Genomic DNA, 25,986 nt, shown 5'->3' with positions numbered 1-25,986 from the left:
ATTTTGTTGGTTATCTCTTTAAACCAACTTTTTGATACAATCACTTTTAAAAATTGAGATGGAGTGTAATAGTTTATTACAACTTTCACTCACACACACACACACACACACACACACACACACACACATTCTCCTTTTTTATTTAGTTGTTTGGAGCAGTTTTTGTTCTTATAACCAAACAAGTGTTAGTGGATAACCGGTTGAAAAGATTAATGCCAATAGCATAAAAAAATTACCTAGAGTCAAAATGAAAATTGTATGATTTTTTTTTTAAGAAAGTAGTGCAGATATAGATAAACAAAAGGCCCAATGATAATTGTACTTAAAATACCATAAAAAGTCTAGTATAATGAATCATTCGCCAGGGAGAGAGCAAAAATTCCCACAAGGTGTAGGCCAGTGTTTTTGAGAATTATGTCTGAAAATAAGTTTTGTCAAATTCAGCCGCATCCTAAATCTCCAAACCAAGTTATCAATGCTAGAAACTTCCTTAAAAATAAATGTTTTAGTGTTTATGTTGAAATTAATAGTAAACTATCAGATGCTGTACACCTGAGCTTCACCAATATAAAATTACTGCCAGCAAATGAATCTCTCCATCGTTATATTTTTCGAGACAGGCCTATTTGTCGTCAAGACCACTTTACAAGAAAGGAGACGAAGCAATAATATAGAAAAACTAATGGAAACTTCCAACCAGAACAAAGAACATCTCTCAAAACCATAGACAAAGATGATAGTATACATGCAAATAATATGTTTTGGAAAACAACGAGTAATTGACCCACAGCCAATGTTAGCACTTCTTTTTTTTTATTTCTTTATTCACATGACTAGTTTTGAGATATTCAGTCGTAGTGCCAATCTTATAATGTGACAATCTCTCAGAATTGGCCATGTGAATAAGGTAAGTCAGGAGAAGACCTATGGAAGAAATGTGTCTGATGTTCCTGACCTGAATGGTAAACATGCACACCTGTTATTATATTAAAAATTCAACTTTCATTATAAGGTGTTTTAATGTTCTAGTTCTTCTCATCTGTTACATAAACTGATAAACAAATGTAAAGTTTGTTTTTGAGTTTCCTTATTAGGTCTTATTCTGACAAATGTTATTAACTACATAGGTGCAAAATTCAGTAATACTCACATATCAAACTTTCTCAACTTTGCAGACAAATATTTTCAGAAAACAGAAAAATGATTTTGTACAACATTTTACGCTTGCATTGCCTGTGTGTGTAACTTTCCAGCTGTAACATTTGAAAAGAAACATTTTGTAGAATTTGACATCATATATTTGCTAGTAATTACATGTTGAATTTCCTTTTTTGGTTTTACCAGGGTCCTCACTATAAGGAAGCACTCAAGATTCTTAAGTTGGTTGTCACACGTTCCTCAACACTTGTTGCACCTCCTACAGCTCTGCATCCTCCTCACTGGGAAAATAGTGCTAATTCACCACACCCTTCTTTTGCAGACGGCGAAATATTCACAAAAAAAGAACTGCCAGGTAATGTGATTTTTAAGTAAATAGTTCAACAAACAGTGCAGGCTATGTTATGTCAGCTTGTTTGTAAGTTATTCTCATGTTCGTTGACATCAGATTTCACTTAATGTGCCTACTGCTTTACACAAATAGTAACAGAGATAAATGTGAAAATACAATTATAACTTTAGATACATAGAGGTAAAACACAACCATAAAACAACAGAAAGAGCCCTCAAGTGCATTTAATGCAGTTTTAACAAAGTAGCTTCATTGCTAAAAAAAATTATATGCAGCATAAGTGAAAGTACTCAGTGACAGGCACTGGCACACTGAACACAGAGAGAAGTGAGTAATCAGATGGACAGACTAAGAAAGCAGCAAACTTGAACTAATAAATCAACCAGTTGAATCTGCAGATATCATTCCAGAAGTAGTATTGGATTAGAGCTTTGTACTTAATAGAAAATCAGACTGTAATATGATGATGTATATGCAAATAACACCTGTAACAACCGTAAGGAAAAGACAGATTGCTACTCATCACATAGAGAAGGCACTGTGTCACAGAGAGGCACAATAAAACACAATGTTAAAAATATTAAGCTTTTGGACTAAGATCTTCATCAGAAGTAAAAAAAACATGCACACATTCACACGAGCACAACTCTCACACTCACATAGCCACTGTCATCTTCAGGTACAAAGGCTGGGTCTTAGTGTCTGGAGATGAATACTCATTTGTGATAAAAACTTAGCATAAAATGATTTCCTTAATTTTGGGGATGCAAATGTGGACACTGTTGATGGATCTAAGTAAATGCGTTAGATTGTTCCGTACAAAATAGGAATAATGGACAGGGTCTCACAGTATGAATAAATGGTAAAATAGGAAATTGGGGTGGTGTATTTGTTGCAGTAGACAAGAAACTCAATTCCACCAATCTAGAGATTGAAGATACATGTGAGACTGTTTGGACAAGGCTCAGTATCAAGGGTGGGCATGAAATGATAGTTGAATCCTTCTGTCACCCACGAGACTCATCTCCTGAAGTAACCAAAAACTTTAAAGAAAACCTCAGTTCACATTTACATAAATTCCCCAGTCATACTGTAATCATCAGTAAAGATTTTAATCATCCAACAGTCAATTGGGAAAATTACAGATTTGTTAGTGGTGAGTGTGATAAGATATCTTGTGAAACATTATTGAATGCCCTCTCTGAAAACTACCTAGAGCAGGTAGTTCAGAACCCTGTTCATGATGGAAGCATACTGGATCTAAGGGCAATTAAGAGACTTGACCTCTTTGAGGATGTCCACATCAACACTCGTATCAGTGACCCTGACACTGTTATGGCAAGAATGATTACCAAAGTACAAAGGACAACTAAAATAAGCAGAAAAACATAAATGTTCAGTAAACTACATAAAAAATCAGTAGGTTCATGGAAATATCATTGAGGAATTTGAAACTTTCAGCACAGAGCAGGAGCATGTAGAGGAACTACGGCTCTAGTTTAAAGGAATAGTTGACCATGCACTGGATGGATATGTACCCAGCAGTACAGTTCATAATGGGAGCGATGCCCCACAGTATACAGCCACTGTAAAGAAACTTCCATAGAAACAGAGATTACTGCATAATAGGTGTAAAACAAAGCATAGGGTTATAGATAGAGAGATGCTGAATGAAATGTGTTTGGCTGTCAAGAGAGGAATGCATGTATCCTTCAGTGGTTAGCATAGCAGAATATTGTCAAATTATCTTTCATAAAACCCAAAGAAATTGTGATTGTATGCAAATGCTATTAATGGCACCAAAGTTAGCGTCCAGTCCCTAGCAAATGAGACAGAAACTGAAATTGACGGTAGCAAAGTGAAGTCTAAAATGCTTAACTCCACTTTCAGACGCTCCTTTTATTATTATTAACTTGATTTGCCACATTGGACCACTTGAGTCATTCCATGTTCACTTTCTCTTTGAAGATTGGACTACTTGCTTCACTGAGCGAGGTGGCGCGGTGGTTAGACACTGGACTCGCATTCGGGAGGACGACGGTTCAATCCCGCGTCCGGCCATCCTGATTTAGGTTTTCCGTGATTTCCCTAAATCACTCCAGGCAAATGCCGGGATGGTTCCTCTGAAAGGGCACGGCCGACTTCCTTCCCCATCCTTCCCTAATCCGATGAGACCGATGACCACGCTGTCTGGTCTCCTTCCCCAAAAACCAACCAACCAACCAACTACTTGCTTCTTGCACTCAGCCCAGAACTTTTTCATTCGTTCGGAATCTGGGCCAGTCTCACAATAGACAGTTTCATTAGGGAGTATTCTCAAGACTCTATCAACCTGGTATTTTTTATTGATGCATGTTCTGATAATTCTTCATTCAGTCTTGAGGAGTTGATCGGTTCTTCATTCATTTTTAATTTGGAACAGAGTTTCACAAGCATAACTTGCTTCCAGGTGAGTTACAGTTTTGTAATGTTGGATCTTAGTGTCTATTGACTGGCGTTTCGTATTATATGTTGACCAGGTCAGAAATTGTGCTTTTTTCATTTGGTTGGTTGTATTTATCCATGTTGCTTTCTCACCCAAGTTGTGCAAAATAATTTCTCCAAGATATTTAAATTGTAGAACTATGTTAATTGCTTGATCATTTATGAAGATTTTATCTATGCAAAGAGGTTTCATGGGCACGATTTCAGTTTTCTAAAAGGATATTTGTAATCCTATTTTTGAAGCAATTTTCTGGAGACTTGTGATCTGAGCACGAACGTCTTCCATGTCAAAGGCTAAGAGAGCTAAATCATCAGCAAATCCAAGGCATTTTGCTCTTATTGCTGGTTTTCCTCCAATTTTGATTTTACATGGATTTTCTTTTTGCCAGATTGTCATGATGTAATCGAGGGCCACATTGAAAAGAAAAAAAGGGGACAACCCATCACCTTGTCTGAGTCCCATTTTTATTGTGAAAGCTTTTGACATTTCTCCTCTAAACTTGACCTTTGAATTTGTTTAAGTTAAAGTTAGTTACATGAGTCTTACCAGTTTAGGATGGAGGCCATATGATCCAAGGATTTTTAGAAGTGTGGGTCTATGAACACTATCATATGCTTTTTTTAAATCTATGAATGAGATGAACAACTGTTTGTTTCTATACTTGTGATACTCCATTACTAGTTTCAGGCTAAGAATTTGGTGTGAGTAGCTTCTGTATGGTTGAAATTCTCCTTGATATTCTCCAGGTTTTGGTTCCAGAATGTTTTTGATCTGATTATAAATTATGCAGGAGAAAATTTTGTATGTGCAGTCCAGAAGAGTTATTCCTTTGTAATTACCTGGGTTGGTTCTATCTCCTTTTTTAAATAATGAATGGATTATTCCTGAGGTTCAGTGCTCTGGAATTTTCTCTGTGATCAACGTTTCAATTATATGTTGGTGGAGATTTATTCTTCCAGATTTCTGCTAATACATGGTCTTCACCACATGCCTTGTAATTTTTTAGTTCCTGAATAACAACCTCAACCTCATTGATAGTTGGAGGATGTAGTAGGTCTGGGGTGGTTAAAATAGGCGCTTCAGTGTCTACTTGAAATGTTTCCAGTGGGTCATCACAATTTAAAAGTTTGCTGAAAGTCTCTGCAAAGATCTCTGCATTTTCTTGATTACTATGTGCCAACTTTCCTGAATTATCTCTCAGCATCAATATTGGGAACTCATACTTTTTAAGATATCTCCCAAAGGTTTTGTAATAATCTCTTGACTGTTTCTTGGGGAAGTTCTCTTCTACCTTTTCTAGGATATTTTTAAGATGTTTGTGTTTTGTCTGTCTGATGATTTTATGGATTGACTTTCTTTGCTTAATTAGTTCTAGATGTGATTCTTCAGACTTTTGGGCTTGATGCTTTATCCAAGCTTAGTGTCTTCTTTCTGATGACTGGTCATGTTCTTCATTCCACCACTCATGTTTCTTCCTGGGATTTATTGGAGCCAACTCATCTGGAATGGATTTTAATTTGGTGGTTAATTCTTGTAACGTATTATAGTTGATAGATCCTTCACCTGATTTCCTAGTGTATTCTTCATTTTTTGTTAAGATGGTTGGGTCAAATTTTCTTCCAGTTTTTTTTTTGAGATCTTTTTTACCATTGGTGTTAATTTTATTTTGATCTTCGCGACATAGTGATCTGACCCTGAGTCTTCACCCCTTAAAATATTGACGTTGCAGATTTCGCAATGGTGAAATTTATCCACGCATACATGGTCCAGTTGCCAGTCACCCTTTCAGAAATCAGGGTGTTTCCAGGTTTTTAATTTGTGAGGTTTCCTTTTAAAACATGTTGATTTTGAGACCAGGTTATGGCTTCTACAAGTTTCAGTTAACCTTTGACCATTTTTGTTGGTCCATTTATGTGCTGGCCATTTTCCAATGATATCTCTGTATTTTCTTTCTTGCCCCAGATGAGCACTGACATCACCTAGGAGAATTTTTATGTTTGATGGAGGAATGTTGGTTAAGACTTGATCCAGTAGATCACAAAATTTCTGTGTTTCCTCTTTGCCATTCAGAGCATTATTTTTATGATTAGTGAGAGCATATGCATTGATAATTGTGTATGTCTTATTTACAGATTTCAAAGTTAGAGTTGCAAGTCTGGGGGACTGAGACTTGAATTCCACGATAGAGTTGATAATTTTGAGATCTATAAGAAATCCCTTGCTAAATTGTGGACAGTTTTTCCTGACTCTTTTTCCTGGAATTCCTTTTCAAAGTCGGTATCCCTGTGCTTCCATAGGGTCTTGATCACTGTTTTTGATTTCTTGAAGACCCATGATTACAATTTTGTGTTGCTTCATGATATCAGTGATGACTTTAATTTTCCAGCTTGGCACAAGGAGTTAACATTGTTTGTTGAGAAGAGTGAGATTTGTTTAGGCTTAATCCTTTGATGTTTTTCGGTTTGTACCGACTGTTGAGTTTCTAGATGCTCCGACCCATCATTATCTTTTGAATGACAGCCCACCAAATCCGAATGCTGTCTTTCCTACAATTTATGGTTGCAGTCAGTGGAATTATTCTTCAAAAGACTGTTCATAGTCGACTGTCTAAGATGTCACCCTAGTGTGAGGATAGATCCTCGAATTACTCAGAAAGGTGATGATGAAGTATGAAAGATGACTACATGAAATTGTGAAGACAGATAAAATAGAAGTGGTCTACACATTTCAAGAATTGAAGAGCTCTGCCAAAGAAAGACAAGTGCCATTAAAGGGCGTGAAAATGAAAGGCACCCTAGGCCTCCATACATAATACCGTTGGGGTCAGAAAAGAACAAGAGTTGACCAAAAGAGATCAGGTAGGATAGAGGAGCCTGGCACAAGTAAGAGGGAGCAGTGCCAGACCCAGCTTGGGGACCTGTGCTCGTCACGCAAGATGCATGCCCCTGAGCATGCTCCTTTATGAAGGAAAACCTATGAGAGTTGCCCAAGTTTAATCTCATACCACTAAAAAGATGACTGAGATAAGTATTAGTGTTAGTAGTGTTGGGAAACAGCTGAAATCGTTAAAATTGTGATCGAATCCCTATCAGAGTCCAATATCCTTGACATCACATTGTTGTAGAGTCTTAGAACATATTCTGAGTTCAAACACAATGAGATATCTCAAACAGAATGACCTTCTCCATGCCAGCCAGCATGGATTCCAAAAGTGTAGATCATGTGAAACCTTTCTGACATGACCGACTGGAAGCTTTGGATCAAGGCAGGCAGGTAGATGCAGTATTTTTTTTGATTTCCAAAACACATTTGACTCAGTCCACTTTGTCAAAAGTATGATCCTGTGGGATATCAAGTGTGTATCTGTGGCTGCATGCACAGTGGTTCAGTCCGCAGGTTTAAAAAGGCAGAGCAAGTGCTGGAGTGTCAGCCACCTCGACTCACTCCAAAGATGGCTGGACGGTATTCAGCTGAAATATTAGAAGAAGAAGAAGTTGAATTTATGTGGCTGCATGCCTGAAATTTTATGGAATAGGTTATAATTCATTGCTATCTTCAGCAACACAGTTTGAAGAAACAACTTGTCACCTCGATGTTACTGCAGTTTTGAAAGGACTGTCAATTTTTAGCATAATATCTTTTATTTTGTTTGTTTTCTTAAGTTAAATGTTATTCAGATTTTCTTTTGTCATTGCAGATGATATTCTACTGAGACTGTGTTTGTCTTATCACTGTTTATGTGAACAGTAATATCAAAGGAACACAGCTTCTGAATATGTTTTCTCATTGCTTTTTGCACACTTTATGTTGTTGTCATTTAAATTGCAATTTATGTATGCTTCAAAAAAGTTAATTTTTAAAAATCTGAATTAGTTTAATTTCATTTGTATAATAGAACTTTTTCCTTTTCCTAGGCAGAACAATGGATTTCACATTTGATTTGTCTCAGACTCCAATCATAGGACGTAGATTTCTAACGAAGATTGAGGAAAAAAATAGTCAGGGAGACGGAGCAGCATCATCACCACGTCGCTCTGTGTCACTATCTCCTGCAGATAATACAGGGGTAGCTGGCTGGAAGAGACCCTGGATGTCACAGGTTTCCATCTTTATTTTCTATATCATCATATCTAGTCATTGTTGTCTTCCATTGTGCTCCAAGAATTAATCTCTGAGGCTATTTTAGAAACTAAAAGGGAATGAAACTAAATTTTTCTGCGTATTTGATATGGTATTAAAATCTTCTACCTACTTGATATGGTATTGTAATATAGTGAGGTGACAAAAATCACGGGATATATCCTAATATCGTGTCACAACTTCTTTTGCCTGGTGTAGTGCAGCAACTCTATGTGGCATGGACAAATTGTCCAAAATGTCCTTCAAATCAGTTGTGAACAATTATGGCGCAGAGACAAGATGCAGTGTCATCCATAAAAATTCCATCATTGTTTCAGAATGTGAATGATAGCAAATTATCTTAGCAAATGGTCTCTAAGTATCCAAATACAGTCAGGAGCCAGTCCATTCCACATAAACACAGTCCACACCATTGTGGAGCCACCACCAGCTTGCACAGTGCATTGTTGACAACTTGGATCTATGGCCTTGTGAGGTCTGTGCCACACTCAAACCTCACCATTGGCTCGTACCAACTGAAATTAGGACCCATCTGACTAGGGCACAGTTTTCCAGTCTATAGGGTCCAGCAAATATGGTCATAAGCCCAGGAGAAGCACTGCAGTTCATGTTGTGCTGTTAGAAAAGGCATTCACGTCAGTCCTCTGCCGCCGTAGCCCATTAACAGTAAATTTTGCTGCATTGTTCAAACAGATACATTCATCATAAATCTCGTATTGATTTCTGTGGTTATTTCATGCAGTATTGATTGTCTGTTAGCACTGACAGCTTTATGCAAATGCCACTGCTCTCGGTCGTCAAATGAAGGCCCATCAGCCACTGCATTGTCCATGGTGAGAGTTAATGCCAGAAATGTGGCATTCTCAGCACACTCTTGACACTGTGGATCTTGGAATATGAAATTCCCCAACAATTTCTGAAATGGAATGTCTTTTGCATTTAGCTCCAACTACTATTCCACGTTCAAAGCCTACTAATTCCTGTCGTACAGCCATAATTGTTTTGGAAACCTTTTCACATGTATCACACGAGTACAAATGACAGCTCTGCCAATGCACTGCCCTTTTATATCTTGTGAATGTATTACTATCACATCTGTATATGTGCATATTGCTATCGCATGAACTTTGTCACCTCAGTGTATGAAACCACGTTAAAGTGCCTCTTATTCATCAGTGCTGATATACATTAACTGTAGCACAAGACTGCAATGATATCATTAGTGACTACCTAATGCTTATGAGTATTGTTTATTTGGTTTCTTTCACTGCAAGAACAACTTACCATTCATTACTGTCACTATCCATAATTGTTTTCTTGTTGGATATGCAGTAAAATTCATAGTGTGATGTGATTTATATTGGATGGTGCATGTAGTTCAAAAGATTTAAAAACACATTCTTTGCCAGTATACACCAGTTCAATTCACAACTTGCAGTTTTAATTTTGTAAATCCAAAGATTATTTTTGTCATGTTCTTTTTTTAAATAAGGTTAATGAAGTGTCTTAGGATATGTAAAAGTTTAATATTGAAGCATTTTTATGGGATTCTGAAATTAAGCTGAAAAAATATTAATAACATATCCTCATTCATATATTTGTAGTCTGTAAGATCATCTTCTGTCACATTACCATGTCACATAAAATGCATTCAATACTAATTACAGTATTCCTTTGGTGGACTAAGTAATTTAGCCACTCATTGTAATTTTCTTGTATTTTTCACTCAGGTCATCAGTAGATTCATCTGTTTTTTAATAAACTTTTGTACTGTTTTTCTCTTCAGAGTCGTGTGAGGGAGTGTCTCGTGAACCTACTTACAACATGTGGTCAGCGAGTTGGATTGCCAAAAAGTCCTTCTGTAAGAATTCAAATGCTTTACTATTTTGTGTTCAACACCAGTCTTTATATTATCTATCACACTCTGTTTATGTTTGTAACTTATCATCTGGATCAACAAAAATCTAAACTTTGGTGTTCTGCTACAGAACTGCAGCAATCTTCATGCAACATTGCTTTGCTAATTGTGAAATGATTACTTTGGTACCATATTTATAAAGTCAATAGCACTTTTCATTTAATTCTATTTGGATGAGTTGTCAGTGATGGTTTCCAAATTTTGTGAAAAATTTGAGTAAAAGGATTGAGTCTATTAATGGAGTCCATTAATAGTTAAGGCATCATGTTTGTTCAGTTTGCAATATTGTTAAGATAGTACAACACTGTATTTTACATTTCTTAGTTTTGTACATTTAGAACACACACACACACACACACACACACACACACACACACACACACACACACTCACTCTCCTATATTGATTTTTTCTAAAATGTGAAGGACAAGACACTCTTCAGTCAGATTTTAGTAAAGTGTACTCAAACCCGTATGTTTATTATTGACATTTATTTGTGCGTATTATTCTTTCGTATGGGATGAATTTGCTCCCATGTTTATTTTGAGATGAAGAACAGTTTCTTAGAATACTTGTGGAATTGAAGGTTCTCAGTTTCTTAATCAGTTGTGTAATTAAGTGTTCCATTTCTTTTCTCAGGATGTATCCGTACATTTGTCAGTTGCACGATACAATGTTATTGATCCAAAATAAAGGACAAACAATTTTGTGTGGGTGGGGGGATGTTTACTTTGTTGAGTTATTTAGATCATCCCACCATAACATGTCACTGACATACTTTATAGAACCAACCATAAGCTATCATGTAATTTATTGTTGCTGTTTTCATGAACTTTGCTTCCATAAATGAGTCCCTTCTTGTGGTTTATAGATACTGTTAGGGTTACGTGCTGGAAGAGTATTTAGCCATATGTGAATTGTAAGTCCCTCAGCTGCTGATAAAAATAATGTTATCTAAAGGTTTGTTTTATGTGCAGTGATATGAGAAACACAACTTATATCTCCATTTTACTTCTTTGTACTCGAAAGTGTTATCTAATCAGTACCCTTATACTTTTACTTAGCAAGAGGCTCAATCAAAACAAAACCAAGAGTAATTTTACACTACAAGAAATAAGCACAAAAACAGAGCAAAACAGCGTGTTTCATTTCTGGTAATGCTTTAAAAAACATAGACATGGAATTCATATAGTGTTCAATTTGATTTTCAATCAGTTGCACACAGTAACTCTGTAAAAATAACACACATTAAAACAGTATTTTTTGTGGCTTTTAAGCCTCATGCTAGATTTCCACTCACTTCAACAGCTTTCCCTAAGCACTTGTGCTATTTATAAACCATTCATTCACGCATGATAGACTTGATAAAACTCTTCTGCACACTTCATCTCAGAATACTTTTTCTTATCTTCTGAAACCTCTTAATTATATTTTTATTTTATTTTGAAATTTAAGAAAACAGTTTCTTCAAACACCATACAGATCACGGTTCGTTAAGTAAGAGTAAGGACAGATGTGTGACTGTCATAGTAATAAACTCTTCATGGACATGTTTTCATGAGAAAACTAAAACCAATGCATCAATTTTATTGCTAAAACATTTTACATTTAAGGAAAGCTAACTCTGTATAAAGAAAATAAAAAGCACACACTCTAAGGTACCTGTACTAGCAATAAATAAACTTTACAAATTATTCTGATAGCGATTACTACCTGTACTGTGCTACTGTTACTAAATCTGCACATTATTTGTCAGTGGGAGACTGTGTAGTTGGAACTCATAATCAATAAGCTTGTTCAGTAGAACCAACACAAACATGCAGTACCTCCATGCAGCTACAGTGCCATCAAGGGGTAATTTACATTTGTCTGCAGATATGGTACTGCCCTATAATGCATAAATTATTCCTCAAGTGAGATGATTCATGAGTAACAATGCACTGTCTAATAGGAGGACCATCTCAAACCTCACACCTTCCTCCATTATTTTTAGTTGGCCATGACTCTAATAAACACATTGACAAAGCACTTGAATTACTATTTGTAGAAAATTTCTTCAACTTTTATGTTGTTGACATCCTGGCACTCTAAATACTGGTATGAATAATCCCTGAACAAGGGAACCCACACTCAGGAAGATGGCAGTTCCAGTATCCAGTGGCCATCCAGATTTAGGTTTTCTTAAATATATTAAGGCCCATGCTGGGATGGTTCATCTGAAAAAGCCATGACTGATTTCCTTCTCTACCCTGCAACGATTTTTTCTCATCATTGACAGGATATTAAACTTTGAGCTTCCTTCCTTCTTTCCATGAATAACCTTTGTTCTCACCTGTACACAAAATTACTCTTTACTGGAAAATTACTTCCTCCTCATCTTTGTTATCTACTTTCTTCTTAATTTCAAGAGCTGTGCTGCACTTGTCCTCTCTAAAGTTATATTTTCATACAATGACAAAACATATTCATGATATACTAAATTTTTTCTTTATAGTGTGGATTCTCTTTATGGCAACTGTCTGCTATTGACTGCCCCATACAGTTACTTAAGATTTTCTCTGATATATCATGAGAAAGTCAGATTTACATATCTACTGTCTACTTTGTTGAGGATTTCTTGAGTTGAAACTTTAAGTCTGTTATCACCATTTCATATTTATCACAACAAACAAATATGTAAGTATTTATTCATGCTTCTCAAATGAAATATATTGTTATTTTATCCTTTAGAAACCTTTTTGTCTGAAATTCTTTCCAATTGATATTGTTATCCTCAGCGTGTTTTTTGTTTATTATGTATTATTTTATCTTTCACTATGTGCTCCGCAGTTAGTTCCTAGTTGACTGCAATTGCTACAGTCACTTCCATGTTCATATTTTGTCTTTAGATACATGATCTATACATCATGGTTGCTTCTTTAATTTCTCCAGTTTGTGGCCAAAATCAAACATTTTGAAACTAAATTTGATTACTATAGTCTTCACCAGGTTTCATCTTGGTACTATTTTTTAAAGTTCTAAAGTATATCTACACTCATCAGCAGAAAACACTACCATACATGGAAAACTTGGAACCAAAATAAGAATATAAGAAAAAAAAATCGAAAACTACATTCACTAGAGTTGTGAGTGTTGTTCAATAAATAAGGCCCCAGATTTTTTTCCTTACAGCAATTAATATACATAGGAAAACAGCCTTTTAGAGGCTTCAGATTTGATGTTTCTTCTCCACAAGTGTAAAGTTTCAAACAGTTCTGATAGACGGCAGAGCCGTTGTGAACCATCAAAATGGTGTGTACGCAAGCCTCTCATTACAAGCAACTTACTATTATTGAATTCTTGGTTGTGGAAAAAGAAGTGGTGAATATCCTCAAGCATTTGTTTGTGATGTGTGGCAATGATACAGTTATTAGGAGTACTGTTGGCCAGTGGGTAAAGATAGTTAAACCGTCTGGATGTGCAAAAATTTGGCTCGATGATTGACTGCATTCAGGATGTCCTGTCACAGCCACTGCTCCCAATATGGTGAATCACGCAAATGCCATTGTTCATGCAGACTGGCACATCTCTACTTGACTGTTAGCTCTATAGAGCATTGGAAGAAGTGCATGTGCAGTGACTGAGATTCTTGGATCTTCTATGATTTGCTGAAGATGCATTCCAAATATGCTCACAACAGAACACAAGATTCAGAGAAAAGCCATTCCATCTGAAATGTTGGAGCAGCTTGAGGCCAATGGAGAGGCATCTCTGATACAGGTAATTACAGGCCATGAAAGCTAAGTGCTTCACTTAGAACTGGAAACAAACAGGCAGTCACTGGAATAGCACCATCCACACTCACCAAAGAAGAAATTCAAGTCAGCTCCCTCTGGTGGCAAAGCCATGGTGACAGTCTTTTGAAATAGTGATGATATCAGGTATTGAGCGAGATGGCGTAGTGGTTAGACACTGGACTCGCATTCGGGAGGACGACGGTTCAATCCCGCATCCAGCGGTTTTCCGTGATTTCCCTTAATCGCTCCAGGCAAATGCCGGGATGGTTCCTTTCAAAGGGCACAGCCAGCTTCCATCCCTGTCCTTCCCTAATCCTATGAGACTGATGACCTCACTGTCTGGTCTCCTTCCCCAAAACAACCCAACCCAACCCAATGGAGGTGAAGGGAAGTGATGATATCATTCTTGTGAATTTGTTGTCAGAAGAGTCAAGCATTAATTCAGAGGTATATGTGATAACCGAACAAACTCGGTAACCAGCCTGACAAGAATCCAAAAGAAATCTTGTTCCAACACAATAATGCTTACCCACACACAGGTCTCAGAACCTGAGAACATATGATCAAATTGAATTGGACCTCATTGCCTCGCCCATCCTATAACCCAAACCTGGCACCCTTGAAGTTCCAAGTGTTTGGACCACTTAAGAATTCTCTGCTTGGGACACACATTGAGATGATGAGAGCATAATTCATACAGTGAAAATATGGGTACAATCAAAGGAAAAAAGCTTTTAGCAAAAGGGAATGCACGCTCTTCCACACCTCTGGCATAGTGCCATAGAGTGTAATGGAGACTGTTTAGCCAAATAGTACATATAAAAGTAATGTTAATTGATATTGTCACTAGATTCTAACTCCTGAGAATAAGTATGTTCTGAGAACAACATTGTGGGGTGTTATTTCGTGAACAACCCTCATACATTTGATCTGTGAAAGTTCCAGTTCAGGTGTATGTATTCTTTAAGAATACATGGAGATCTTTGTATATACATGTCTTTCAGTATATTAAAATTGTGTTGTGTGTGTCCTAACTTTCTGAAAAATTATACAGCAGGTGAGATCTGTGTTGTGGAAATGATATATGTAGAGCTGACTTTTAATACATGATATTTTTTATTTGTTTTCCATATTCTGATGGTGGTTGTCTCCCTGTATCTAGGATGGTTTTATAAACGCAATTACCAAGGTAAAACCAATACTTCTTGCAATACCACTATGCCTACTCCACTGTCTGTAAAATTGTTTGTTTTTAAAACCAGCTTTCATTGCTAAACACGGCATGAGTTCTCTCATTTTGTGTTCCATTAATAAGTGAAATGTGTCTCGTATTTCCACAACCACTCCGCGAAGGCCTGCATATCACAGATCTCAGTCACAATATATGTTCTACTTTCTGTTTTGTTGGTAAAAGTCTTTAATTTTATGTTTTCAGTGTTGTTTTTATTAGTGTAATACATGCTTCAGCAAAGATCCAGATTTTCTGACTTTCAAGGCTATTTGGGACTACAAAGTCTCATTTATATGCTTTCAGTACCTATTATTTTTAATTTGCTATAGATAAAGTTGAGTAAAATAATTGTAAATTTTTGTTTGATTTTGCTGCATAAATGAAAACGTGTCAGAACTGTGTTATCTTCATTTTATGTATAAGGATCTAAAAGTTTGCAAAATACAGCTTCTCTTGGAATGGCAACAAGCCTCATCTTCACTACACATTAAATTGGCTGTGCACACATAGTAACAATGGCACTTCTCACTTACATGTTACCAATCACATTATTTGCTGCTAGAAAAAGGAGGCACTACAGATGTATATCTTTACTAAGTAAATGAAGTAGCACATGCATTCATGAAGATAGGGTTATCAATAGTATAACAAGGGAGACTTTCAAACATATCCCTTCATTTCTTTCATGACGGCAATTAAACAGTGCAGCTATTACAGTATCAGTGTTACTGTGCTTTAAACATGTTAATTATGTTTTAGCAAACCTAAACAAGTCCTGGTGACACAGTTGTCAACATACTGATAGCTTACTATGTAAACAATATAAGAGAAACTTTTAACAGTAAGATTTCTAAAACATCACTTTGATGGCTGGTGCATCACTGAAAGTTTTTTGTCCAGTCACAAGCTGTGTTATAAGGGGCAGTCAAATCAAAATGAGACAGATGGAAAAAGTAATTAAACTGTTTATTATAAATGAAAAGCATCAGTTTGTTTTTGTTCTACAACATTACTTTTGTTGTGTTAGCCAGTTTTCAGCTTACAAGGCCATCTTCAGACATTTACTGAGCATTGTCACCAAAGAAGGTACAATGTTTGCAAACAACATTGGAAGAGAAGTAACATGTCTAGACTGAAGCAGAAACAGTTTCTATGTAGGCATGCTGTTCCTAGTTTGTGTTAAAGGTTTTCCTGTTAATTCCATTGTTATTTATTTTCTGTTCATTTTTTTACTTTTTCATTGCATTACCACCACACTGTCAAAGATGTTACTTACTGTATGTTTCTGCTTCAGTCTAGACGTGTTACTTCTCTTTCAATATTGTTTGCAAACATTGTAACTTCTTGTGAGACAAGATGGTCAGTGCATTTATGGTAAAATGCCTCTTCGTGTGAAACAATCCAACAACCATGAATGTATTTCTTCAGAGCTTCAAAAATATGGAAATTGCATGGGGAGTGATCAAGACTGTTTGGAGAATGTGTAAAGGCTTCCCAGTGAAACTTATGCAGCATGAGTGGATCCACATGTTGCCAAGTTTGTTTTGACTGAACTGTAGAACTTTCGCAGGGAAGCCCTTGCACATCTTCCATACAGTCATGATTTTCCTCCATGTGATTTCCATATTTTAGGAGTCTTGAAGAAAAACATTTATGTCCATTGATTTCCTCTGGATGAAGAGGTGCATACCTGGGTACAATCATTGTGCCATAGGCAGTTGCAAACATTTTTCCATGAAGGCATTGACCATCTTGTCTCACAGTGGGATAATTGTATTAACAGTTATGGTGATTTGTTTCAAAATAATAAACAGTTCATTTACTTCTTTCCATTTGTCTTGTTTTCATTTGACTGTCCCGTATAGTATGCACTGAATTGTTTCAAACCTAACAATAAATGAAAGGAAAAATTATGGTTTGGTAGAATCTTTCACTTTTATTTGAAATATGATGTTTAGAACAATAGGAAGAATACAGTTCACAAAACTAAATAACAAATTAGTTCTCATATCTCTCTGGTCATGTGTGGAATATGGTGGATACAGAATGAAATGAGTCTGCATTGGAGAGTTTGGTCTGATGAAATTCGCTGATAACAGTGTCTTATGAGGGGTTAGCTCATTGGACTCTAATCCACTTCTGAGTATCCTGATTAAAGTTTTCCATGGTTTCCCTTAATACCAGGTGCAGAAGTATGAAAACGGAATATCCCTACAGATGGAGCTAGCCATCATTGTAGCGTCCGTGAGGCCATGTCTGCAGCACCATCTGTTTCCTGTAATGTGTGACAACAAATGTCAACACACAGTAACACAAGTTTCACACATCGGTATCTGTTTCAAGCCCATAAACATGTTGGATTTTGTGCCTACGAACTACTGTTTGCGGACAGCATTAGTTTTCTGTTATCATTTGAAGAAAATTGCTGCAGAATGACATTGAATGCTTGTCAAATCTTTCGACCAATATGCTCTTGGAAAAACACACTGTTTCAAGTGGTTCAAAAAATTCAAAATTGGTGATTTTGATGTGAGAAACGAAGAGCATGGGAAACCACTGAAAAATTTCGAAGACAATGAATTGCAGGCCATATTGGATGAAGATGATACTCTAATTCAATAGGAACTTGTGGAAAAATTGAATGTGATGCAGAAATCTGTTTCTCTTTGGTTGAAAGCTATGAGAAAGGTGCAGGAAGTGAGAAAATGGGTTCCACATGAACTGAATGAAAGACAGCAAGCAAACTGAAAGACCACTTTTGAAATGATGCAGAAGGAAGTCATTTCTCCATTGAATAGTGACAGCTGTTGAAAAATTGATATATTTTGAGAATTCTAAGCTTTATAACTCATGGATGAATCCAGGCAAACCAGTGACATCCACTGCAAGACCAGATCGCTTTGGAAAGAAGACAATGCTCTGTGTTTGGTGGGATCAGAATAGTCTATTATGTGCTGCTAAAACCTGGTGAAGCCATTAACACTGATCACTACCAACAGAAAATGATCAATTTAAATTGAGCATTAAGTGAAAAATGACCTGAATATGGAAAAAGACAACACAAATTCGTATCACTGCATGATAATGCCCCATCACACACACAGAAAAATGGGTCAGGAAAACGATTGAGGCATGCGGCTTATTCTCCAGACTTGGCTCCATCAGAGTATCATCTATTTGTGTCACTGAGACACTCTCTCGCTGAACAACACTTCAGTTCATATGAAAATGTACGAAAATGGCTCACTGACTGATTCGTGTCAAAAAAGAACTGTAGTTCCTTCCCCCCTCCCCCCCCCCCCCTTCTGGGCATTCACAGACTGCCAGAGAGGTGGGAGAGGTATATAAATAGCAATGGAGATTATTTTGAATAAAATATTGTTTATCAGTTTCAGACAACAGATATGTAATTATTGGAACAAAATTATGCTTTCGTGCTTCTACACCTGGTATTTTCAGGGTTATTCTGATATTCTGTCCATTCCTAGCTTGTGCCCTGTTGGCAATGATCTTTCAGTGGTCAGTGATAAGCGTTAAACTTTAATCTTACCTTTTCTCCATCACTGACAGAGTGAAACTGAGTACCTGATTGGGTTTTGAGCCTAGGCCTTTGTCTTCAGTGACTGATACCCTTACCAATAAAGCCATTAGAGTGTGCCTCACAACCTGATTCAAAGCTTCAGTCTTCTGTCTACATCTCTTCTAGTTCCCACACTCAACAAGAACTCTGCTACTGAACAAGCACTCCTAGTTGAAAGGATAATGGCAGAGAAATGGTTGGCAGTCACCTACATGCTTCTTTTGGAATGGGAGTTTAACTGTGTAGCAAAAAGGGTACTCTAATTAAACATATGGACAGATAAAACAAGGTATTCAGTAAGCATGACATAATGCCGCTCCCTTAAAATAAAATAAAAAGTGATGGGATTGCACACATCGGAGTTCATGAGCACATTACAAAAAATAACATTAGTTCTTCTGAAAAAGAGTTGATTTCAGGTTTTTTTTTAATCATGTAAATATTGCACACAGTCTAATGTTGCCCAATAAGACAAACTTCAGACAAATTTATTATGATGACTGCTTATATTTTCTACAACATCTATTGTCCTGTGGTCTTAATCATACAAACGTCTTGACTGTTGTTTGACTTGGCAATGATTTTGTTTCTGTTGATTTCCTTACTTGAAAGCAATTGTTCTAATTTAAATGTAGACACATTCATTGTTTTATAAACAACTGTTAAATTTGTATAATGGGCCTACAGTCATTATAACACACAGCTTTCTACACAATATTGTAAAAAATTTCTCTTTCTGTCATTTAATTTAATACCTAAATAGTTATCTAACTGGAGGAACAGTATCCATGACTTTTTTTCAATTCAAATTTTTAATATTTATGCACAATATGAATCAGGAAATTTCTGCCCCACCATATAGAGGAGGCATTGAATGTCGGACAGAAACATTTGAAGGTTGACTGTTGGATATTTTTTAGCTGCCAGACACTGTCCTTTATCAGAGGAAGAACACACACACACATGTATGGCCATTGTCATCTCTGGACACTGTGGCTCATAGGATCTCAGCAGAGTTTGGTACTGGGTACACAGAAGATATACATTGGGTGGGAAGGAGGGTGGATAGCAGAATAGGGGTCAGGGAATTAATATTATTTAGTCAGGGAGGGAATTAATATTATTTAGTCAGGAAGACAAAACCACAGTAGTTTCAGCCCCCTGCTGCTCTCACTGAAACTAAGTTTATTGTGTGATTTCTCTCCCTGCCATTCTAATAAAGCCAGCCAGTACCCTTGAAGTGTAGTAAGAGACACTGTACTAGGTCTTTGCTAAACACAAACTCTTCAGGAATTAGTGACCCAATTATTTTGTGTCTTTTGGTCTACAGTGTTTCACACTGGAAGATTAAATTTGATGCAGTCTCATCTCCAACACCCCATAGCCTGCACTTGGGAGCTTCCTTCTCTATAACCATCATGTGCAGGTGTTTCCTGAAGTTCGTGTGGCCAGTCATTAGATCTGTCACAAGTTTAATCTACCTCCTGTTCAAAGCCAAGAGTGCAGAACTTAGAACTTCTTTTGGCATCTGTAGCTTGCCATGTTTTTGTTTGTGGACTTTAGTCTAATATTCTATGTCGCCTCCTAATCCAGCTACATAGTTCAAGATTTTACTGTTGCCTTTTCCAGTCCAACAAATGGAGTAATTGCTCTATCCCTCACCAGCCTACCTCTTATTCATTACCACTAATACTGAGTGATCAGTGACCCATAGCAGGTTTCCCTGTTGCTTTCACCTGGCCTCCCAGAGATTGAGAGCTCATTGTGCCATTGTGCTATGATACTTACAAATTTGCTAAGTACTGCTATAACTTAAGTCTTCTTCATATTCTTGGCAAAAGTAACCTCTACCATTAACTTCTTAGTGAGTTCATTCAACACTTGGTTTTACTGTGCTGTATAAAGGCGCACAAAGCAATTTCCTGAAAATGTAGAGCTTTTTCCACCTTCTCAACAAGTTGGTGAAGTCGTGACCAATTCTCTCTGGCTTCAGAATGAAAACAATGTTCATGTCCTCCAGTCATTATGAATGACTCTTGCTGCTAGACTGCGTAGGAGTCTTAAAAGTCCATCTCCAGCTTGTTGCAATAGAACCAGAAAAATTCTGTTTGGACCTGGTGACTCAACAGTTGAAAATTTCTGACCATCCCTGGATTTTCAGTCAACACATTCTCTGTCACATTCCCAGTTCTCCTGATGGCTACCTGTAAATCAGTATCGCCGGCCGGAGTGGCCGTGCGGTTCTAGGCGCTACAGTCTGGAACCGAGCGTCCACTACGGTCGCAGGTTCGAATCCTGCCTTGGGCATGGAGGTGTGTGATGTCCTTAGGTTAGTTAGGTTTAATTAGTTCTAAGTTCTAGGCGACTGATGACCTCAGAAGTTAAGTCGCATAGTACTCAGAGCCATTTGAACCATTTTTGTAAATCAGTATCTCTCTGCTACCAAATCTTGGTCTGTATCATCTGCTGGAGTTCTTTGAGGAAAGTGAATCTTGAGGAGCACATCCAGCATCTCGTGTGCTACCCTTGTATACCCACCAACCACGACTGTCCTTAATGTGCCTCTTGAATTTATTGGTATCCTTGTGACAATTTTGTGAAGTCTGGTCCTGACATCTGCACCTTCCACCTCCTCGCAGAACACCTTACAGAATGATTGTTTGGCTTGCTTAATGGCAAGATTGTTTTTGCAAGAACCTCTTCATATTTTACCCATTGTCCATTCCTTCTTGCAAAGTTGAACAGCCTTCTTACCTGCTTCTTTTGCATTTCAAGACATTGCTGTTCATGCACTTCATGGTGAAGTTTTCCAAATCCAAGGTCATGATGGCAGACATCACTTCATCTGCCATTTCCTTTAATTCTGTTGGCTTTCTTGTCTAAGTTTCATTTCAGATATGTATGAGTCTTTGTATTTCCTATATGAGTCTCAATCTGTTTTTCTCAAATTTCTGTAGGCCATGGTCTGTTCAACACCCATTTCAAGCCCAAACATAACATTTGCATGTTATATTCCTGAAGTTAGTTTATTTACTGCTACTCATTACCTCTAGATTGCTCTCCAGTACCTATGCTGTTAGCATCACTGCTTCCTCACACCAGGACATTGGCATCACAGCCAGCCAGGAGTTGTTCATTCAGCTGAAGCAGGTGTGTGCCTCACTCCTCACTTCCTGGGAAGGAGGAGCACTGTCCACGTAAGGAAAGTAAGCTGATGTCAGAACAAATTTCCTCATCCTTCCTTCCACATGCTGTTTCAACCTGATGGTCACTAAGTCCCTGGAACAGGAGTTCACCATTTCCATGAGTGAAATTCCATTCTTAACAGCCATGCATTTTCTGAGGGGTTTTTAGCTATCTAGTGTAAATCATCTTACTTCCAGTTCCTTTTGATACATCATCTTTATATAAACAGGGTTCCTGAATCAAGCCTGTTTCAGAAACAACTCTCATCAGTTCAACATCCAGTGTTTGAGGCATCATCAAGTCCCCCAGTTTTTAAATTTGTTTCTTTGTTCTCCAGTTTGGTCCCCCATGAATTGGGGATATATCGGGTAACAACAGTAGAGCTCTCCACAGCAGTGTAGGGCTAATTACTCAAGGAGGTCACCCTGTATCCCTGAGGCTCTGTGCACTACACATCTTTCCATGTGCTTTATACTGCTCAGGACAGTTTGTGTTATCCCTTGTGTTGGGGCAAAGAACTATGGGAAAGGTCTGTGAAAAAGAATTTGGGCAGAGATGGAATATTGTGGGACATGCTTTGTCAGATTTGTCTGCTAAGACCTGTCCAGCTTTGGAGATACTCCCAGTAGCAACATTACTGCTTCATGTGAACATCCAAACCTTTCCGCTCACTTGGCCAATACTATGATAAGGCAGTGTCCCCTGGAGATGGGGGAAGTTGAATGTAGTGATGTCTGTATGGAGCAGATGGAGGGTTGCTAGGTGCAGCTTCAAAAATGGAAGAGCAGAGAAAAGGAAAGGATTGTGCAGGTTATTTCTTGGGATAGAAGATATGTGGGAGGCTGTAGGCAGATCAGGGAAAGGAATAGAGTCAGCTGGAGGCAGGACATAGCAAAGGTTGAGGCCAGGTTAGGTTAAGGGAACAAAGGGTATGTTTAAGAAAGAGTTCCCACTTGTGCAGTGCTAAAAAGGTAGTGCTTGTAAGAAGCATCCAGATTACACAAGCTATGAAACAGCCTTTAAGTCAAGAGCAACGAGTTGCATTTAATGCTCAGCAAGATGGCAGTCCAGCTGTCTCTTCACCATAGTTTGGTAGTGGCCATTCATGATGACAGGCCATTTGTTAGATGTTCGTACCCAGCAAGAATGCTGCACATTGATTGTTGCAGCTAAGTTAACAGATTACATGGCTGCTTTCACAAGCAGTCTTGCTTTTGATGGCCTAGGAAATGCATCTGACAGAACTGGACTAGGTGGTAATGGGAAAATGCATGGAACATGTCTTATGTCTGGATCTTCTACGTGACATGAGCTGTGGGGTAAGAGGTTGGTAGCAGGGGTGAAAGAGGAATGGACAAGGATATTGTTTAGATAGTGTAGATGGTGGAATACCACTCTGGGAGGGCTTGTAAGGATATTTATTATTTCAGGACATGATGACAGGTAGTCAGAAACCAGGCATAAAACATGATTCATTTGCTCCAGTCCTGTGTGGTACTCAATCACAACATGACTGTTATAACCTTTAAGCACTAATAATTTGCGTGGATATGCAAAAGTAGAACCACTAGCGGGTTACATACTACTGACTCCGCATCTGTCATTCGACTGCCGTGCCCTGACATGCGGCCGGCGCCGTTCATAGCCAGGTGGCGCTCCCGCGCTCGGCCGAGCTGCGGAGCGCCTCTATCGCCGTGTTCGCGTACTAACGTAGCGGCACTTTTGAATGTCGTGGCACTGTCACAACACTTTTCCCCCCTTGAAAAAAAAACACTCACTTCCTTGGAGACACGGACAGTGCAGAGACATCCATGGCCTCTTGGGAGGCCCCGAGAAGATCCCACGGAGAAACACGAGAGTATGGTCGAAAATGTCCAGGACGGAAGCCTGCGCGTGGAACGTGCCTCCTGGACGAGATGATGGGTGAAATCTCCGGAGCAGCATCCATAGGTGTCGTGGACCTGGGGGTGTGCTCCAGTGAGATGGGTCCCGGAGAAGGCTGCGTCGCGACTGGGGATGGTTCTGGCGTACTCGGAAGCATAACGACGTCGGCTGCAGCAACACACCCGGAAGATCGGCAGCAGCGACCGGATGGGCTTCACGGGCTGGTGGAAACGAAAGAAGGGGCGGTGGCACTGGCGTGGCCACCACTCGTGGGCGCATCTGGTCGTAATGGTGAACAACCATGCCGTCGTCCGTACGTATTGCACAAAGCCGGCGGCCGCGAAGAGCCTGGACCACCCCTGGAATCCATTTAAGGCGAGATCCATACCCCCGTGCCCACACGTCGGCGCCCACCGGGTATTTTCCCGCACTAGGGGACATAGTACAAGGCCTGACAGGGTGAAGCAGGTGCAGTAGAGTGCGCGGTTGGCGGCCATGCAAGAGTTCAGCAGGGCTGCGATCACCCAGAGGCGTGAAGTGATAAGAACTCAGAAATTGCAACAGAGCGTCATCTGTGGAAAAATCACTACGGAATTTTTTCATTTGGCTTTTGAAAGTGCGGACAAGGCGCTCGACCTCCCCTTTCAATTGCGGATGGAAGGGCGGTGCTGTAACATGATGAATCCCTTGTCCAGTACAAAAATCACGGAAGGCCTGCGAAGAGAACTGAGGGCCATTGTCCGTGACAATCGTGGATGGAAGACCTTCTAGCGCAAAGATTTTGGACAAAGCCAGCGTCGTCGCCGCAGTGGTGGGCGACGGACATCGAACAACAAACGGAAACTTCGAGAAGGCGTCAATCAACAGTAGCCAATAAGTGCCGAGGAAGGGGCCGGCAAAGTCAGCGTGCACCCGTTCCCACGGCTGCTCCTGATTAGGCCACGGAGAGGGCATAGTACGAGGTGCAGCCAGTTGTTGAACACACTGATCACACGCAGCGACCATGTGGGCGATGTCCGAATCAATACCGGGCCAATAAACGTGCCTGTGGGCCAGGGACTTAGTCCGAGAAATCCCCCAATGGCCCTCATGCAATAGTTTGAGAACAGCTTTGCGAAGAGAGGCTGGCACCATGACCCGTGGAGATGCGCCATCCGTGGCCAGAAGAACAACACCCTCACGAACAGACAGACGATGGCGCAAGGCATGGTAGTTGCGAAGGGGATCCGATGCCCGGCCCTTGGTCCTGTCTGGCCAACCCCGTTGAACAAAACCGATCACCTGATGCAGGACCGGGTCCCGCGCAGTAGTCGACGCGACCTGCGAACCTGTAAGTGAAAAACCCTCAACCGCACGACGTTCTTCCTCATCAATGTGGAAACAGAGTAGTTCATCTCGATCGAAAACCGGGTCAGGGCCCATCGGCAAACGCGACAACGCGTCAGCGTTGGTGTGCTGGGCCGTGGGGCGATAGTGAATCTCATAGTGAAAACGAGACAAGTATAAGGCCCAATGTTGCAGGCGGTGAGCTTCCTTATCCTCAAGCGACGCCGAGGGGCTGAACAGAGAGACCAGCGTCTTGTGGTCGGTGATGAGGTGAAACTTAGAACCATACAAAAAAACGCTGAACTTTTTTAGAGCATAAATGATAGCGAGCGCCTCCTTTTCGATTTGAGAATAACGCCGTTGAGCATCGTTGAGGGTCTTGGAAGTGTAGGCGATGGGTCGTTCCGACCCATCCTCATACCGATGGGCGAGAACAGCCCCTAGGCCATACTGTGACGCGTCAGTCACCAGAACCAAGTGCTGACCCGGACGGAATGTGGCAAGACAAGGTGCCGACTGCAAATGAGCCTTCAGGCGGAAAAAAGCCTGCTCACACTCGTCAGACCAACAGAAAGGAACGTTTTTGCGTAACAGCTGATGCAGAGGATGAGCCACTGCCGCCGCGGATGGAATGAATTTGTGATAATAAGCAACCTTGCTGAGAAACGCCTGAAGTTCTTTGACCGTAGACGGCCGGGGTAGGGCGGTAATGGCTGCAACGTGCTGTCGTAGAGGACATATACCCTCACAGGACAAGTGGAAACCAAGATACACAATGGAGGGTTGGAAAAACTGTGACTTGTCCAGATTGCACTTCAACCCAGCTGAATGCAGGACCCGAAACAGTGAACGCAAATTGCGAAGGTGCTCCTCAGTGGAGGCCCCCGTGACAACAATGTCATCCAGGTAGTTGATGCAGCCGGGAACGGAAGCCGTGAGCTGTTCCAAAA

At 39.3% G+C, this 25,986-nt stretch overlaps 1 protein-coding gene across 1 annotated transcript in view; it reads left to right on the top strand.

Annotated features, from left to right (window-relative positions):
• LOC126195200 (protein furry) overlaps positions 1 to 25,986 on the top strand; it is a 1,217,589-nt gene that overhangs the window by 1,126,418 nt on the left and 65,185 nt on the right. The window contains exons 42-44 of the mRNA XM_049933718.1: positions 1,345 to 1,513; positions 7,910 to 8,094; positions 9,922 to 9,996. Coding sequence (XP_049789675.1) covers positions 1,345 to 1,513; positions 7,910 to 8,094; positions 9,922 to 9,996 — 429 coding nt within the window. The remainder of the gene's footprint in view (positions 1 to 1,344; positions 1,514 to 7,909; positions 8,095 to 9,921; positions 9,997 to 25,986) is intronic.

Source organism: Schistocerca nitens, chromosome 1 (assembly GCF_023898315.1).
Source record: "Schistocerca nitens isolate TAMUIC-IGC-003100 chromosome 1, iqSchNite1.1, whole genome shotgun sequence".
In the NCBI taxonomy this organism is placed as follows: Eukaryota; Metazoa; Arthropoda; class Insecta; order Orthoptera; family Acrididae; genus Schistocerca; species Schistocerca nitens.
Note: the sequence above shows the minus strand (reverse complement) of the source record. Positions and strands in the feature narration are given on the sequence as shown.